A 19174-nucleotide genomic window follows, 5' to 3' on the forward strand; every position below is an offset into this window, starting at 1 on the left:
GACATTTAATCCTGGAGCCTTGCCACAAACCTTCCTGTTATTGCTTTCATTCCCTCTCCTCCGCCACCCATTTCCCTGCTGCAGCACTTGGTGTAAAAGAAAAACTGTTACATTGCTAATTATTTCCAGTTATGAAGTAATCAATCTGAAACATTAACTCTCTCTCTCCCCACAGGTTCTGTTTGACCTACTGGGTATTTCCAGCTTTTTCTGGTTTTATTTGCCACACTTGGCTTTTGGATATTAAAGTTCACATGATACCACACACTTCAAAGCAGATTTGGGTCTTCATCTTAAATCAACAGGTTGAAAATAGAAACATTCGAGACACTTACCTGTATAATCTTCGCCACATTCGCAGTTGTAGCCTCCCTCCCTGCTTCTGCACAGACCATTGTTAACACACGGATTGGAATAACAAAGGTCAATCTCCGTTTCACAATAATCCCCAGTAAAGCCAGGAGGACACCGACACCGCAGTCCGTTGATGGGATGAATGGGCCGGAATAAGACAGTGTCAGATGAGATGAAGGGTGCTGAACTGTCAAACTTCAGCACAGAGACACATTTCATGTAGTTTTCACAGGGCTCTCGCAGGCAGATATTGTCATCGAAGGGGAGGACCCTCTGAGTGGAGATAGTGGTCAGCAGTGTCCGGTTGAGATAAATTTGTTCCTGCAGGTCCTCTGAAGGAAAGTACTGGTTTCTCACCCCACCCGGCAGCAATGCAGAGAAACTCACGTTCAGAATGTTTGTGCTAACATCGGTGTCGTTTTGAATATTAAAGATGAAAATGTCATCTTTTGTGGTAGACAACACAGCAGCAACTCCTTCCACAAAGAGAGACAGCAGTGGGGACAAAAACTTGTCCTGGGACATATTCTCCAAACGTACGGTAATGCTGTTCGTTAACATGTCGTCTGTGATAATCGTCACTCTCAGAGTACACAGCGCAGTGATGAGGTGAATACCATCTGGAGGAATAAAAGAAGAAACAGTCACAGTCTGATCGAAAAGCATAGCTGATGCTGTTAGTGTGATTGTCATAGAAAGAGGAGAACTTACCAGAACCTACCCGCACTTCAGAATAATGAGCACAACCAAGCATTGGACAGACAAAGAAGTTAGCATTACCAGGCAACCTCACTCATCCGCATTTGACAATCCTAAACCTGGATTAACTTCATAGAGGGGAGAATTGTGCTCACAAAGGAGAACAGGAAAGCCCTGGACAGAACAAAATCATGATCCGACAGGGGGAAAATTACCTTTGTCACGGTACCAGAGAGATGAGGGAGTATATTTTAAAATAATCCAGAAATACCTAATCCCTTCCTCAGAGCAAGAATTAGGACACAATTGGATATCATCGTGGTGTCAAACTGATGTAATCATAATCTATAACAAAAGTACAGCATCAAAATATTTACTCACTCATTTGCCACAATCTAATTATAGCACTGATGTCAAAATGAAGAAAATGTCAGTTTATCATTTCTGCATGTTTTAAGAATTTTTAAAAATTAAGTACTTCCTGAGGAGATTTATCAAACGTTTCTTCATTTCTGTTGTCTTTAATTCAAAGAAAACATGAAAGTGACGCAGTAATAATATTTTTACATTCGAAACCCATAGATAAGAATTTTTATAAAATCTGTTTCCACTGGCCAATCTTAAGATCTTTTTCACAACATATGGCTCCTTTTGATCTTTCTCCCTGAACTTTCTCTTCTCATATCAAAGAGAAGATGTGCTGGGTTCATGAATCCCTCTCAGAAGTTGCCATTACTAATTCAACTAAGACAGCCTCCTCTTGGCCAGCCATTAGACTCCATGATGTTGTTGCATTTTCCTAACTCACTCCAGCCATCTTCATGTGGTCTTCCTTCAAGACACTCGATGTGTTCTCTTGACTACTTGTTTAATAACTCAACACTCACATTGTTAAATGTTTTTTTCCTCAGTTATCTTTCTCTTCTTCAAAAGCAGTTGCTCAATGACTCTTTTCTATCCAACTACTTTACTGACCTCAGCTGGCTACCCAACACCCTGTGGATTGATTTTGGTCCTACTTTCTTCAGATCTTTTGAACCAATTAAACTCCCCCATCTTCTGCCTCTGCCCGTCTGTCAGCAGCCTTGCCTCACTGTCCCTTTCACTGTTGACCTTTGAGCATCAAACCATTGGCTTTGCCGGACCTATCGCCGCCTTCATAAGCCTCTTTAAAATTCCTTCAAGACTGGCTTCGGAACACTTCTTTCTACTGGGGTCTGACCTTCTCCCTTGTAAAACTTCATTGTGTTAAAGATGTGATACAAGCTAAAATGAAAATGACCATTATCATTGTATAGATACATAGACAGATTTTTGTAAAATGAGTCTCACAACACCAGGTTAAACTCCAACAGGTTTATTTGGTAGCACAAGCTTTTGGAATGCTGCTCACTTGGTGAAGGGGCAACACTCCAGAAGCTCATGCTACCAAATAAACCTGTTGGACTTTAACCTGATGTTGTGAGACTTCTTACTGTGACTACCCCAGTCCAATGCCGGCATCTCTATAAGATTTGTAAAATGAGGCATTTTAAAATGGATTTGGCAAAAATTTTTCCATTGGGAAGAACGATGGGTCACTTTCAGCACAATTTGTGAAGGTGAAACAATGGTTTCACACCTTCTATTCGTACACAGTTTTCAATTAATGTTTCTTAACACAGCAGCTCTTTAAAGTAATCACCAGCAAGGAGCGCTCACATTCACAATTTATGAAATAGGTCTCAACTGATAGCATCATCAAACAGAATACAAATTCACATGCTGGGGAAAAGTCAGGGGGGTGAGACAAACTAAATAGGTCAATGGAGGGCTCAGTGGCATCCTTCTGGCTGGTAACAATTCTGTGTTTCAGTATTCATAATTATGCTCCCTTATGCCGCTCTCTATGAATCCTCTCTCATTCTAGGACTCGCCTTCAGGTATATATCAGCAAAGGATGCGGCCCAATATACCTGCAAGCAAAATGAGCCAACTGCATGCAGAAACAAGCTAGCTAATTAAACAAAAGAGAAATGAGAACTAACTGATAGATAATGGTACCTAGGTTTATAGTATCATTTTAAATTGCTTGTTTTGAAACGATGTCCATCAAGTGCATAAAAAATATCTGTTGGATCTCCCTTATGACCCGTCCTTTCCCTCAATATTTATTGTCTCAACCTGACCAAAAAAAAGTCTCTTCACCTCTCAGTCTTCAGTTGTGAAGGGTTAACACAGCAGAACCTCACACAGCAGACAAATACTGACTCACCTGCTGAGTATTTCCAGCATTCAGATTTGCAGGGTGTGTATTTTACCAAGAAAATAAGAACTGGGAGATGAGAACATTTTTAGAACAGGACATATAATGTTGTTCCCAATATTCTGTTGGGACTTTGAGCAGTGAAGATTTTGCACCTGTCAATGTTTTTACTTTTGGCAAGACTGCAATATTTTATGCTGACAAAATCACACCATTTTGAATAGCGATTCTGTGCATCGGGAATAACATCTTGACAAATTAATGAATAACTTTGTTGTTGACACCAAGGGCAGGATTCTCCAATCTCACTTGCCTCGCACCCATTGGCAGCGAGAATGTAAAATTTAGCGCTCAGCCAAAACTCCCTTCACTGCAACGGGATGGAAGGATTCCAGGCACGGATGGGGTCCAAGATTTCCAGCGCAAGCCTTTTGCATTGTTTTGTACAGTTCCACAACTATGAATTGCACTAAGATGAAGCTGTAAGATTAAGGGGATTTGATCAGAGTTGAGCATTCTGTGTTTTTGGCAATCTACACTCTAACTGTCATTACAGTTTAAAACACAATTAGGTATGGAGCCACTGGTTAACTATTTTTCTTTAGAAGTACTTCCAAATTCTACAGAACTATATGTTTTTCATTATCCAAAGCAGTGCAAATGCCAGACAGAGCCCATTTTATCATATTCTTAAAGAGAAGCCAGCAAATGGAGCTTCGGCAGATAAGTAAAGCCCTGGCACCTTGCAACAATCCTCAACATTATATCAGCTTATCTTTCAAAAGCTACATTCAGCACATGTTTGACATTGTTGATTCTACTATGTTTTTATAGTTGATAGGCTTGAAGTTTATACATTAACCACACTTGAGCAATGATAACGTTGATTCGCAAGAAATGGTAATCCAGCAGTGGCACTGCTATAAAATGCATCAATAAAACTGATAAAGGACAGGATCGTCCTGCTGTACATGTCCCAAGACTGGAAATACTCACCCGAGTTCAACGGACTTCTAAATGGTCTGCCAAATCTTCTGTCCTGCTTGTCACGATTCCCACGTAGGTGAGATGGGGAATTTTATTTATTTATTATTTATTAGTCACAAGTAAGGCTTACTGTAATGAAGTTACTGTGAAATTCCCCTAGTCACCACAGTCCGGCGGTTGTTCAGGTTAATGCATGTCTTTCAGATTGTGGGCGGAAACCAGAACATCAGAGGAAACCCACCCAAACGTGGGGAGAATGTGCAAACTCCACATAGACAGTGACCCAAGCTGGGAATCGAACCTAGGTCCCTGGTGCTGTGAGACAGCAGTGCTAACCATGCCACCCAAGATCTCTCCAGAAGAAGTTTGCAAAAAAAATAACTTGCCAAAGATATCAAATTGAACAATAAAAGTATCAACACGTCAAGGACAGAGTGGTAAATGAGAATGTGGACCCATTGAAGATGAACAGAGGTGAGACTATAGAGAATAAGGAAGTGGTGGGTTTGTTGAATTAATGCTTTGGCCAGGATTTTCCTCTCCCTCTTTCCCCCCGTTTTCAGCAGGCAGGAATGGAAGATCCAGAGTGGTTCCCAAAACACCTCTCACGCTGGCAGAATTTCCTTGCTGGATTGTCCTGCACCAATCCACAGCTTTTTACCATTTATATAGATGATCTGGAGGAGGGAGCCGAGTGTATGGTGTCGAAATTTGCTGATGACACCAAGATTGGTGGAACGGCAAATTGTGTGGAGGGTGTGGAGAGTCTGCAGAAGGATCTAGATAAGCTGGGCGAATGGGCCAGGAACTGGCAAATGGAATTTAATGTTGGCTAGTGTTAAGTTGTCCACTTTGGTAGGAAGGACTATTACTTACATGGCGAAAAACTGCAGCATGTGACAGTGCAGAGGGACCTCGGGGTCCTTGTGCATGAGTCGCAAAAACCCAGCCTGCAGGTGCAGCAGGTGGTCAGGAAGGCGAATGGGATGCTGGCCTTCATAGCGAGGGGGATTGAATATAAAAGTAGGGAGGTCTTGCTGCAACTGTACAGGGCACTGGTGAGGCCGCAGCTGGAGTACTGTGTGCAGTTTTGGTCGCCGCACTTACGCAAGGATATTTTGGCCTTGGAGGGAGTGCAGAGGTGGTTTACTAGGCTGATACCGGAGTTGAGGGGGTTGAACTATGAGGAGAGGCTGAATAAACTAGGCTTGTACTCGTTAGAGTTTAGAATGAGGGGAGATCTCATTGAGACATATAAGATGATGAATGGGATGGATAGGATAGAGGTGGAGAGGTTCTTCCCGCTCAGAAAGGACAGTAGGACTAGAGGGCACAGCCTCAAGATAAAGGGGGGGGCAGTTTAGAACAGAGTTGAGGAGGAACTTCTTCACTCAAAGGGTGGTGAATCTCTGGAATTCTCTGCCCGTTGAAGTGGTGGAGGCTGCGTCGCAAAATATATTTAAGATGCAGGTTGATAGGTTTTTGATAGGCAAGGGGATTAAGGGTTATGGGGAGAGGGCGGGAATGTGGAACTGAGACACGACAGATCAGCCATGATCTTATTGAATGGCGGGGCAGGCTCGAAGGGCTAGATGGCCTACTCCTGCTCCTATTTCTTATGTTCTTATGTAATCCCCTCCTCATATGTCCCACAATGATGTAATGGGGTTCCCATTACAAAAACACTTCTAAAATGGGAACAAAAGAAAAATGCTGGAAAATCTCAGCAGCTCTGGCAGCATCTGTAAGGTGAGAAAATAAAAACAAGGATACCCCACTCCATAGACGAAAGGGAATCCACCCCCCGTCTCTCCATGAGCCTCCCCAGCACTGCCGTTGCCAAGGGTTAAAAAAGAGCTGATGTTTCAAGTCCAGCTGATCCTTCATCAAAGCTTTGACAAAGGGTCATCTGGACTCGAAACATCAGCTCTTTTCTCTCCTTACAGATGCTGCCAGACTTGCTGAGATTTTCGAGTATTTTCTGTTTTCAGATTCCAGCATCTGCAGTAATTTGCTTTTATCCAGCTTGTAAGATGCGAACCGGGTGAATGGTCCCCACCAGGATCACAAGTACAGCACCCCAGGGGAAAGCGGGTCATCCCTGGGCAGTACCCTGGCACTGACCCTTGGCAAGGGCAATGCTAGGGAGGGCCATGGAGGACAAGGGGTGGATTCCCTTTGTCCATGGAGTGGGGTATCCTTGCTTTTATTTTAGTTTCTGCTAGATCAGTGCACCCTTTATAAAAGGAGGCCTCAATCTCAGAAAGGCCAAGGTTGCTAGCAGGGTGGATTCTGAAACGGTGTGGGGTCCATCCTCCAGCATTTTCTTTTTGGAAAATATGGTGGGAAAGCCCATCAGTGGAGCCAATGGGCTACTCACCACTTTTCCAATCCAAAACAACTGCTAAAAATACAACAGCAAATTCCACCCTTTGTATCAAGGGTAATAAATGCTGGCCAGCCAGCGACATCCGTGTCCCACCAATGAATAAAAAAGTATCAATTTTTCACAGTTGACAGAAAGGATGAAAAGGAAATAATAGCAAAAGAAATACTGCAGATGCTGGAAATCTGAAACAAAAACACTGGACATATTCAACAAGTCAGGCAGCTACTGTGCAGATATAATGTTAATGTTTCCGATTGATGACTGTACAAAATTGAAACAGCTGGAGGTGTAATAGGCTCTGAGGCAGGGCAGTAGGTGGGAAAGAGAAAAGAACGGTTGTAATAGGATGGAAGCTAGGATAGATTTAAGGACAAAAGCAGGGAAAGGAAGATGGCAATGGAACAACTAACAAAAAATGGACCTGGGGGAGGTAGAAATGAGAATAGCAGAATCATCAACAGCTGATAAATGGAAGCAGACATTATGATCTGATATTGTTCAAATCAACACTGAATCTTGAAGCTTGTGAAGTGCCTGATCGGAAGATGTGGTGCTGTTCAGCATGCTGACACTGAGCTTCATTGTAATCACATAGAAGGCCAAAGACAGAAAACCAGAATGCAAATCAAAATGATCTACAACTGGAAACTTGGGATCACGCTTGTGGATTGAATTAAAGTGATTCTGCAATGTGATCACTCAATGTTTGGCCTTCACAATCTCAAATTGCGATCAGGGGATACGGGAGACTAAATTGAAAGGATAAATAAATCGGTTTCCATCTGGAGCAGCATAAACAAAGCTAAAAATGTCACAGCTTGGAGTGGGGGTGACATTTCAGTGGATTTACAATGGGTGGGATTTGATGGCCTCGCTCAGGTGAGGCAGGAAATTCCTGCCTGTGGTCAATGGAGTCAGACCCTCGCCTGCTCCAATTCCATGCGAGCGAGGTTGTAGAATTCCAGTCTATGAGTAAAAAATGGTGACGGAGAAAATAAAAGGATAGAAAACAGACAAATCTTGCAGACCTTATAGTCTCTACTCCCAGCTATTTCAAGGAAATAGAGGAGGACATTCCGGATACCTTTGTCACAATTTTTCCAAAACTCTCTGAATTTAGAAAGCGCACATTCAGATTGGAAAATTTCAAATGTCATTCCACCATTTAAAAAGGGAAGGGCTGGGAATAAATAGGTTGAATTAGGGAATGTTACTGGAATCTGGCATGAAAAGAAGCAGCAGAGCAGTTGGAAAAATAGGTGATCAAAGTTTGTCATCATGGATTATTACCAGTAGGTCATGGCTGGTGAATCTGTTTAAATGTTTTGAAGAGGTCACTAACTATAATAGATAATCGCACTTGATAAGGTTTTAACCAAAGTCCTAAGTTTTACGTTCATTGTGCAAAGAAACTCCAACTTCATCATCTCAGGAAAATCACACAGGTGATCACAAAAAGAGAAATGGGCTGATTTGGAAGTGGACAATCTTTGGAAGGTGCCATGTCAGGGTGCTGCTGGAGCAGTGTAAAAGTAGTCTCACTCTGCATTTAACCTTTAATGCAACTTTTCAATAACTGGTGGGATAAAATATTTACTAAATTTGGCATTTCCAGACTTTTAATCAAGGAAATGGCCAATTTGTTAAATTAATACTTTGGCACATCAGAAACAAACTTACAAAAAAAAGGAATACTTAGTGCAAATAAATATCACCTACCTCTCCGAATAGAGCAATACAGCCTGTCCAACAACTCTGGTATTTACAACAGACTCCAAAATAAGTTTCTAGATATCAATCATGCTTATCACATCTCTCATCAGAGAACTGTTGCCATATATTTATATGCTTTCATTGAGAAAGAGAGTGGAAGCAAAATATCAACCATACAAATAGTCTTGATTATCTGTTACAACCATCTCCAATCCATATAATTAACATTCAAGGTAAAGGCAAACTTCAGTTGAATGAGAGATAATCTCTAACCTACACTTTTCAAGCAGGTTACATGAAGACATGCTGGTCACTGGCAATTGTGAGCAGCTCATCGAGTGTTTTAAAAGCAATTTTCTCTCATACACTCACAAAAGCAGCAAAGCTCAACTGTGCTCTGAAATGTAATGCAAACCACTTTCTGATCCATTCAATCAATTAAACTGTCACATTCAGTTCACATTGCCAAATAATGATGATTTGATAGCCGGGTACGGGAAAATCCAAGAGGAATTTAGTGCATCAGATGCTATATTATCGATGATCAGTGGAGACATGTGGTTACTAACTTGGATGCAAGCAAGGGAGTAAAACACCCTCAGTAAAATGCTTTTATTCCAGTTGGCATTTTGATAAACTATTGTGTGTCAATTTTAAGAGCAAAAAAAAATTCCAATCACAAACAGTGGGTGATGTGCTGACAGGTCCAGACACATTGCCATCAATATTCCCAGTAATGATCTTCATCTGAGGCTGCTATGATAACCACACTTTGCTGCTGTAAGCTGAAAACAATTTACGTACATACCATCAAAAAGCACTTGTCACTGAACAAGTGCAAAGAATGACTAATTCAAACATATGTGCTACAAGAATAAAACCAAAATCAGATTTAAACATATGGTGGTGAGGTGAATCATGTTTAGAGACATTTGCAAGATGCAGTCTAACTCATTTATTTCTCTTCATTATTCCACTGCTGTTTGTGTATTTCCCCCAGTTTGTGCTCAATATAATTTCTCAATATTTTGACAATTTCATTGCACTAATGTCAAAATGCTCAAATCTGAGACTGCTGTTATACTTTATTTGATACCTTGCAAGACTTAGGTAAAAGAAACCTAAAACTTTAAACAAGGACATTGGCCAGAACTATGAATGAAGGACATAAAAGCCTATGGTAAAACAGTAAGACAGACTTCCATCTACATAAGGGAGGTTATTTGAACATCAGTGGAAACTGCTGGCCTGAACCTTCAAAAGCAGGAACATGAACCAGTTTAAGTGTCAGTGATAAAGGTCATCTCAGTTATATACGTTAAATGCTGAGCATGGATGGAGTATGCAGTTTGCACGTTCTCCCCCCGTCTGTGCGGGTTTCCTCCAAGTGCTCCCTAGACCATTATTTACCATCCCTAATTAAACAGAGAAGAATCAACCATGTAGCTGAGAGACACAGTCAAATCTCAACTAGAAATAGCAAAACATACAACAATTCTGGTAAAATATTGTGGAAAATCTCCGCAGGTCTGGCAGCACTTGTAGCAAGGGAAACATTTAAAGCCTGTGTGACTCTTCTCCAGAATATAGTTCAGTTGCCAGGGTTCTAGTGACCTGAAAGTTGAAGGGCTACTTTCTCAACGAAACAAGAAGTGTAGTCCGCTTTGGTTATCTTCTCTGTGCCCAATCTCTCTGGGTGCTTTTAAGTGACGCTGCATTTGGATCTGCAGGACTACTCTGTGAAAGGAAGGCCAGCCTTTGGAAGAGCAACAATCCAATTGCTGCTGAAATTTCCCTGGGAACCCAGTGACTCAGGGAATGCTAAATGAAGAACTTGGTTTGGTTTCGCTGTTAGTTGCCAGTTTTAGCCAGGCAGTTGAGCTGGGTGAGTTATGGGCAGCATTGCAGGGCTACTATGGAGAGCTGAAATTTTGGCAGGCGAAGGCTATGCAGCGACGTTCAACTGTGTTCAGCCTTCATCCCAATAGATATGTTGGAACAAGCAATTGAAAGGAATAGGGCACTGTTTGCATAAAAGGAGAGACTACAAGAGAGTGGCCATGAGCCAAAGATCCATTTAACGTTCTGTGTTTGGAAATGGCAGACGACAAAGCATAAACAAGGCAAGTGTCAGCATTCAGAAGCCAAGATGCAGAAGTTTGTCAATTCCTTACTCTCCCTGACTCTTCTAATATATCAATTCTGATAAAGCAAACATTTTTTTACACTTACAGCAATTTGTTTCACTTTTGAAATAAACTCTGTCAGAAACAGAACACCTCAGTTAACAGATTGTCACCACTCTCTGAGAATGTATGCAGCAAAACAGTTGGATTGCGAACCCTTTTGAAGCTTTGTTCTGGCAATGGGTGCTCTGGTCTTGCTTGCTGACAATCTCAAACTTATTTTCAAAATTCTTTTACTAATATCACATTGGCACAATCAGTATCGGATCGCCACAAGTTTGCACCAAAATCCTCTTGGACAAGACTTATCTGTGGTATTCATGCATGGTACTTGGAGTTTTTGTTTCCACAATCTGGAGATAATTTAAAAGGAGTCAATCATTAAATTTATTGCATTTTCTTTTTTTTCATTCGTGGGACATGGATGTTGGCAGCTGGCCAGCATTTATTGCCTATCACTAGCTGCCCGAGGGCAGTTGAGAATCAAACACATTGCTGTGGTTCTGGAGTCACATGTAGGCCACACCAGGTAATAACGGCAGATTTTCTTCCCGAGAAGGACATTAGTGAACCAGATGGGTTTTTTTTAACAATCAACAATGGTTTCATGGTCATCAGTAGATTCTTTACTCAAGATATATTTCATTGGGTTCAACTGTCTGCCGTGGTGGGATAGGAACCCAGGTCCCCAGAACATTAGCTGTGTTTCTCAATCAATAGTCTAGCGATAATGCCACAAGACCACTGCCCACCCTTGACACGAATGTAAGAAATAGTGGGCTCTAATTAACAGCTCACAGACAATCTTTCTTATCCATTTATTACAACATCATTTGCTTTCCGTTTTCCAAGCCAATTATCAAGCCATTTAATTCCATGCATTTTGCAGGCAAAATACCCATGAAATCACAGAATAGAATCATAGAATCCCTGCAGTACAAAAGGAGGCCATTTGGCCCATCGAGTCTGCATCGACCACAATCTCACCCAGGCCCTATTCTGGTAATCCCACATATTTACCCTGCTAATCCCCTGTCACTGGGGTCAATGTAGCATGGCCAATCAACCTAACCCACACATCTTTAGATTGGTATTTTCAACAGGTTGACATCTGTAGTAAAGGGATTTCATATAAATGTACTTGCGTGAATATTAATAATCATAACATTAATACCATTGTGACCATTACAAAGCCAGCAAGAAATCAAAGAGAAAAGCTTCTCTTCATGGACATGTTAGGATAGAGCCAAAAATAACTGTAGAATTTAATACCTGCATGCTTTTTTGCCCACATATCAAATTAACAAAATGAGTTGATGGGATGCAGGAAGAAGTCATGATTCCAGTATCTTTGTCTTTATGTCAGAGCAGTTCACATTACAATCTGGACAACACGATACAGCAAGGCCAGATCATGTATCCCATTATTTGTGTAGCTCTTTTGCCATCCCATTTGTAGTATTTTATTACACGAAATGCATATTGTATAGAGAACACTGAATGAAGAACTGGAACACAGCTTTAATTCTGCTGGTCAGGAAGCCTTTTATAAATTATTAGTGATAAAAACTCAAAAATTCTCTTACTTTCTATCCAAGCTTCACATCGAAAATCATTAGCATAAAGATGCCCATCTTAATGCATAGTACAGCACATTAAACACTGTCTTGAAATAGTAAGAAGTCTCACACCAGGTTAAAGTCCAACAGGTTTATTTGGAATCACAAGCTTTCAGAGCGTTGTTCCTTCATCAGGTGAGTGGAGAGGTAGGTTTCACAAACGCAGCATACATAGACAAAGACACATTTGCAAGATAATGGTTCCAACCATTAAATTTTCAACCATTAAAGATGAAAGAGCAGCACTCCAAAAGCTCATGATTCCAAATAAACCTGTTGGACTTTAACCTAGTCTTGTGAGAATTCTTACTGTGCCCACCCCACTCCAACACTGCCATCTCCACATCATGTCTTGAAATAAACAACAGCTTCCCTCATGAGCTTGTGTTATTGCATGCATCACAGCTATTTTCTCAGTCACCGAGGTATTTTCAGCTCTCGGACCTCTGCTAACGTACACTGCGAAAGCCTTGATGTCAGGATCTTGCAGCTGTCTGCCGACTGACAATGGGATACTATTATAGCTGCTGCAACCGACAGTTGGAGTTCCTTATCTAACATTGTTCGCACAGTGTTTGCTGCGCTAAGCTCAACCCGTCAAAAAGATTTCCTTGTGGGAACACCATTATTCGCTTGGAAGCGGTCAAGACAATCAATCAAGTCACTTCACTGTCATAACATTAATTTTATCTCTGTTGAACATACTGCTGATCTGTTTCATTTTATTCTCACCAAGATCATACATTGCTGGCTTTATCTTTATAGTTTTATTACATAAATCTGAGAGATGAGAGTCTGAAACCTACTGCTGCCACATATCTCAGTCCATTACACTCTTTGACTTTTTAAACCCCAAATGTTGCCCTTAATTCGTACAAGGCTGTTCTGGACCACTTAACTCACTGATGTTGAGAATCTTTCCAACTCTTTTTCAAACGATGAATATATTAAAATTAGGGCACCAATATAACTGAATAAGTATAAACAACTGTGAGAACAATCAGAAATAAAACTGCAAACAATTTTCAAAGTGATGAGATTAGCATCGTAACATGGAATTCTTTTAGCCACTTTACACAGTCTAGTTGTATTAAACGTCCAATACTATGGTAATGAATAAAATAAAACTGTAATTCAACACCACAGTCCCCAAACTAACCTGCACAGTCAAAATGAAGCAAGAGCCAGCACAACTCTCTCAAGTTGTAGCAAAACAGGTTTTAAGTTTCACAGGAAAAATTCAAAAGTGCAAACACGGACACTTCCCACCAGCTCTCTACTCTCAGTCTGAGCTGCTGCCTTCCAACCCTACAAATAATGTTGGAAAATTATACCGCTCACTTGTTGCACTCCTTCGTAAACACAAATAAATTGTACAAGCTCTTTTAATGGTTGAGTGTGGAGTCTGCATGCTCTCTCCACGTCTGGGTCGGTTTCCTCCCAAGTGCTCCAGTTTCCTCCCACTGTCTAAAAGACATGCTGGTTAGGTGCATTGGCCATGCTAAATTCTCCATCAGTGTACCCGAACAGGCACCGGAGTGTGGCAACTAGGAGATTTTCACAGTAACTTCACTGCAGTGTTAATGTAAACCTACTTGCGACAATAATAAACTAACTTTAAACTTGGGTAAAATTTGAGGTTTAACAAACCTACAGTCCAGAGCTTTCCAATGTCTGGTCTGTGCTGAGTCAGTTAATTCCAGTTAAGACAGTGGTCTGGTGCTACGATTGGCCTCAGTATTTCTGAACTAGGGAGGGGGAGGAGGGTAACCTGGCTTTCCACATCTGATCACTGGTAGAAAAGGCATTATTGGCAAAAGGCTGTTGATGTCCTCCCTGATTAAGTTAGCCTGCTACTGTCGGCTGTCTCAGCTCACAGACGGCTAAGTTGACAAGCTGCTATTTCCAAACTTCATTGGCTCTTTCACATGCCCTGCTACCATGCCAACATTCCAAATGTTACCCAAAGGCAATATGGTGAGGAGGAACAGACTTGAACAAGTATAAACAATGATAAACTGCAGTGCAAAAATTAATACCGTCATAAAGCAGGTAAACAACTGGGGGCAGAAACCAACTTGAGCTGAATTTCTGTGAAGTCTTGATCTTTGGTCTTGGCAATATAATTCACAACTTTGTAACCAGGCTGATCATTGCAACACACGTACAATACAAATCCAATAATTAATTGTACTGTAGTGGTCCTGCTTTACTGGTGATGGTTTAGCACCAGAAACAACAAACCAAGGAATTCTCCTTCTAAGTTTCTCTTTGCATCTTTGTCCAGTATTCTCAAATTCTCTTCCTTTCCAAGTCATTAATATTTCTTCTCTATATAATAAGCTATTTTCATTTCTACTCGATCACACAATCCACACTGCAATCTAGTAAAATCAAGACTTTCAACGAACAGATTGTGGAGGGATTTCCAGAAAATCTGGTAAATTCACTTCAGTTCGTCGTCAACATTTGCAACCACGTTATTTTTCCAAAATGCTGTTTCCACAGCAATTCAATCCTCGACTTTATTCGATGAGATGTTTTTCTATGCTTGCTCCCTTGCATCACAACCCAATGACCATTCTTGGGGATTAGGTGGGAGCGTGAGCTGTGAGGAGGATGCAGAGATGTTTCAGTGTGGTTTGGACAGGGTAAGTGTGTGCACAAATGCATGGCAGATGCAGTATAATATGGATAACTGTGAGGTTATCCACTTTGATAGCAATAAATAGGAAGACAGATTATTACTCAAATGGGGGCAAATTAAGAGAGGTGGATACTCAGTGAGACCTCGGTGCCGTTGCGCATCAGTCACTGAAAGTAAGCGCCCAAGTACAGCAAGCACTACGGAAGGAGAATGGTATGTTGACCTTCATAGGGAGAGGATTTGACAATAGAAATAGAGATGTTTTACTGCAATTGTATAAGGCATTGGTGAGGTGACACCTGGATCACGATGTGCTGTTTTACTATCCTTCTTGCTGAGGAGTACAGTGAAGGCTTAGCAGGCTGATTCCTGGGATGGCAGGTCTGTCACATGAGGAGAGACTAAGTCGATTAGGATCGTTTTCATTGAAGTTTAGGAGAGGGAGAAGGGACCTCTTAGAAACTTATAAAATTCTAACAGGATTAGACAGGGTGGATTCAGAAAGAATGCACCTAATGGTGGGAGAGTCCAGAACTTGGGGTCATATTGAGGTTAAGGGGTAAACCTTTTTGAACTGAGGTAAGGAGAAATGTCTTCACCCAGAGAGTGGTGGATGTGTGGAATTCACAACTACAGAAAGTAGTTGAAGCCAAAATGTGTGATTTCAACAAGAAATTAGATATAGCTCTTTAACCTAAAGGGATCAAGGGATATGGAGGAGGGAAATCAGGATATTGAACTTGAAGGTCAGCAATGATCATAATGAATGATGGGGCAGGCTCAAAAAGGCTGAATGGCCTATTCCTGCTTCTAGTTTCTATATTTCAAGTTTCTTCATGTAGAGAAGAACAAGCACAGACAACATCACAATAACTTTACTCCCTGAAGCCCAGTAACAGCCTCGACAGAGTGGCACTCAAGGGTGGAAGTCTTGGCTGCTTTTATCCTTACAGTGATCAAATGAAATTGATCTCAGTTATCAACTTGCTGCAGATGAAATGGGGTCATGGATAGGTTTTCTTTGTGATTTTTATGAGTATTTGCCTTCTTGATGGTGGTGGACAACAGAAGAAAATATGGAGAATATGAAGTCACACTAAACATGATTAAGACTGTAAGCTCAGTGGCACTACAGATTGATAACTGTTACCTAGACTGCAAATAATGTAAGGAAGGCTCTATCACAAGCTACACAGGATACACAAATTACCCATTTCCAAGTCAGAAACATCAAGTTGTACCCATTACCATAACCATGAGTGAGTTCTGGAATTTGTGTAAAAGCTTCTAGAATTCGCAATCAACTTTGGGATAATCCTGAGGTGTGATGAATGGTTTTTACACCTCAAAATGTTTCTACTTTCATGACCAATAATTTTAAAGGAAGCATGCAAGTTTCGGGAACACTGAAAAAATGGCAAGAACTTGAAAAGAAAAATAAGAAACAGACTAATTATCCATTAACGAAGAGTAAAGCTGCAGCATTCTTTTAACTTGACGTATTTCTGGTGGGGATGAGTCCTGCTCGCCATCACAGCAAAGCCTGCCGACACCCAGTAAAAAGTCTGACAACACCAGGTCAGACTTTTTACTGTGTTTACGCCAGTCCAACGCCGGCATACCCACATCATGACACCCAGTAAGCCCTTCAACAAGAACTTGCATCAATTTAATGCAGAAAACTATAATGAGGCACAAGGAAAATGGACACGATCAAATACGTGGGCTTTTGGAAGAGTCTCAAAGGAAGAGTTCAAGAGGGGCAGGTTGGAGATGAGGATTATAAATTTGAGATGCAGCAGTTATGGAGTACTAATGTGAGGAAAGGTGTGACAACCTTTTGTTCATTCACGGGACATGGGCCTTGGGGGCCGGCCTTTATTGTCTATCCATAGTTGCCCTTGAACTGAGTGGCTTACGAGGTCATTTCGTAGGGTAGTGGAGAGTCAACCACATTGCTGTGGGTCTGGAGTCACATGTAGGCCAGACCTGGTAAGGACGGCAGATTTCCTTCCGTAAAGGAAGGAATAGTGAACCAGATAGGTTTTCCGACAATTGACAATGGTTCCATGGTCATCAGTAGATTTTTAATTCCAGGTTTTTTTTTATAGAATTCAAATTCCACCATCCGCCCTAGGCGGGATTCGAACCCAGATCCCCAGAACATTAGCTGAGTTTCTGGATTAATAGTCCAGCAATAATACCACTAGACCATCGCCTCCCCTAAAACTTGAGTGGGTTGGTGTGGAATATGGTGCAGGCAACGGAGCTTTGGAGGAATGCAAGTGTGTTGTTCAGTTAATACTTGCTGACAAACATGAAGGAAAACTAGAATGCCATTTAAATTCAATCCCTTATAAGAACAAAGTTGTTTTCTGTCAGCAAATCAAATTGCCTCAGGTACTTCCCAGGAGAGAGAATGTATAGTGTCAGCTGGCAATGTTCCACTTATCTGCCCTCAGTCGGTGGCTGCAAAGTTACTCACACAGCGGATACCAGTTTATTCCACCAATTAACTTGTGAATTCTGAAATGTGACACCAATTATGTCATCTTTACCCTTAGTGTCCAATTTTAGTCAAAAACACTGGTTCAAAAGCAAAAAGTAATCGATGGAACTGAAGTGAGGAGCAGGGCTAAAACGAGAGTAGTACATCTCTCCCCAAAACAGGGGAGTGACTGAAGAAGCAATGTCACGAAAGTTAATCCACCGCAGCAGAAACCTGCTGAATTGTTGAGTGTTGAGCACAGTGCAAAAGTATCAGGGAAAAAAAATGTAACTTTCCAATCTGTAAAAGTTGGCAGAAGTTTTACATTGCTAAGATAGCGGAGGATATCTTACTGTACGAATTATTTAAGAGGCAGAATTTCCACTTTGGTCATAAATTGGAAACAGTGCCAAAAATGCATTTGCAGTTCTGCTGATATTAATTTGCATAACCACAAATGAACCAGCACAAAATGATATTCCCCAATTAGCAAGTGTTCCCTGATGAATTTAAGAGTCATTAGCTGGTGCAGTTTCATTAATAAATCCTAAAATGGGTTTATTGCCAAAATTAAACATTTTGAATAAGGATGACTCCTTCACTTGTGAGGAACTCAGTTTGAAATGACTAAAAATGACTTTAAAACTGAATCATTTAATTGCATTACTGGTGTATAAAACTGAATCATTTAATTGCATTACTGGTGAACAATATTCCATTTCTCAGTAAACAGGACAGGAGTAGATTTGGAGAAGCTGCCCTACTCGTGGGAGGATCCAAAGCATGTCTGAAGCGATTGGTAAAAGGGGTAAAAGCGACACGAGGATAAACTTCACACAGCAAGTGATTAAGGTTTGGAATGAAAGCAAATTACTGCGGGTGTTGGAATCTGAAACCAAAAGAGAAAATGCTGGAAAATCTCAGCAGGTCTGGCAGCATCTGTAAGGAGGGGAAAGAGCTGACGTGTCGAGTCCAGATGATCCTTTGTCTGAGACTGTGTGATGGAGGCAGGTTCAATTGAATTGTTTAGAATAAGGAAGAATGTGCAGGGTTACGAAGTGGGGGTGGGGGGGTAGAGGAGGCGGTGGTGTGGTCGTGAGAATGGCACAATATCAATTGCCCACTCAGAGACCCAGTACAGATGCAATGGGCAATTAGACCTCCCTCTGTACTGTTCTGTGATTCACTGAGCCTAGTTGAGTCCTGAACCAGTGCAGAACACTCTTTTTGGACACAACTCACTTGTGTTTAAAATCCACCGATCTTGTGTAGGTTCAGGTGATTCTGTTCCAATTACACCAGTATTACTAGTGGAAATTCTGCCCTGTGTTTACTATATATGTACACTGTGGAAAATTGTTTATCACAATTATCCTAGGAAAATTTATTTTAATGCCAATAATGGAATTAGAAGCTCATGCCCAGAGTTCTGCATTGCTTTTGTAAACTGTTGTTCGTCTATACATTTTAAATGTGCAATTATGTTAAAATTTCACCAGGTCAAATGAAACTGCTGATCTTTTGTCTTACTTGAAAGTATTAAGTTTCCTAACAAGTCGGCAGGGACTCTGCGATTGGCTCAATGCCCTTGGGTTGGGGAAATTCAGCAGGGTTCCTCCCCAACTTCTATCTGGTTGATTTTGTTAGAAAATATCTGTGTAAGGATAACATCAATGTTGATCTTGATGCCCCTTTAGATAGTAAGCTGTTGACAAGTGTCTGAAGTTTAATCATCAAAAATGGCTATTGAGTTACCAGCTGCCAAGAGCCCAAACACTAAAAACAATGTCCCCATCTTCTGCTGAATACTCTGATTTGAGAAACTGAGAAAATTGTAATGAATTTGT

General features: G+C 41.1%; 1 protein-coding gene across 6 annotated transcripts in view; it reads right to left on the reverse strand.

Annotated features, from left to right (window-relative positions):
* The window catches only part of celsr1a (cadherin EGF LAG seven-pass G-type receptor 1a), a 312332-nt gene that overhangs the window by 160017 nt on the left and 133141 nt on the right, over window positions 1-19174 (reverse strand). For all 6 annotated transcript variants that reach the window (XM_080207361.1, XM_080207358.1, XM_080207360.1 and 3 more), the window contains exon 3: window positions 336-974. In XM_080207361.1, the coding sequence (XP_080063487.1) occupies window positions 336-974 (639 nt within the window). The remainder of the gene's footprint in view (window positions 1-335; window positions 975-19174) is intronic.

The sequence above is a fragment of the Carcharhinus amblyrhynchos genome, chromosome 19 (assembly GCF_965287045.1).
Source record: "Carcharhinus amblyrhynchos chromosome 19, sCarAmb.v2.hapA, whole genome shotgun sequence".
NCBI classification, from domain to species: Eukaryota; Metazoa; Chordata; class Chondrichthyes; order Carcharhiniformes; family Carcharhinidae; genus Carcharhinus; species Carcharhinus amblyrhynchos.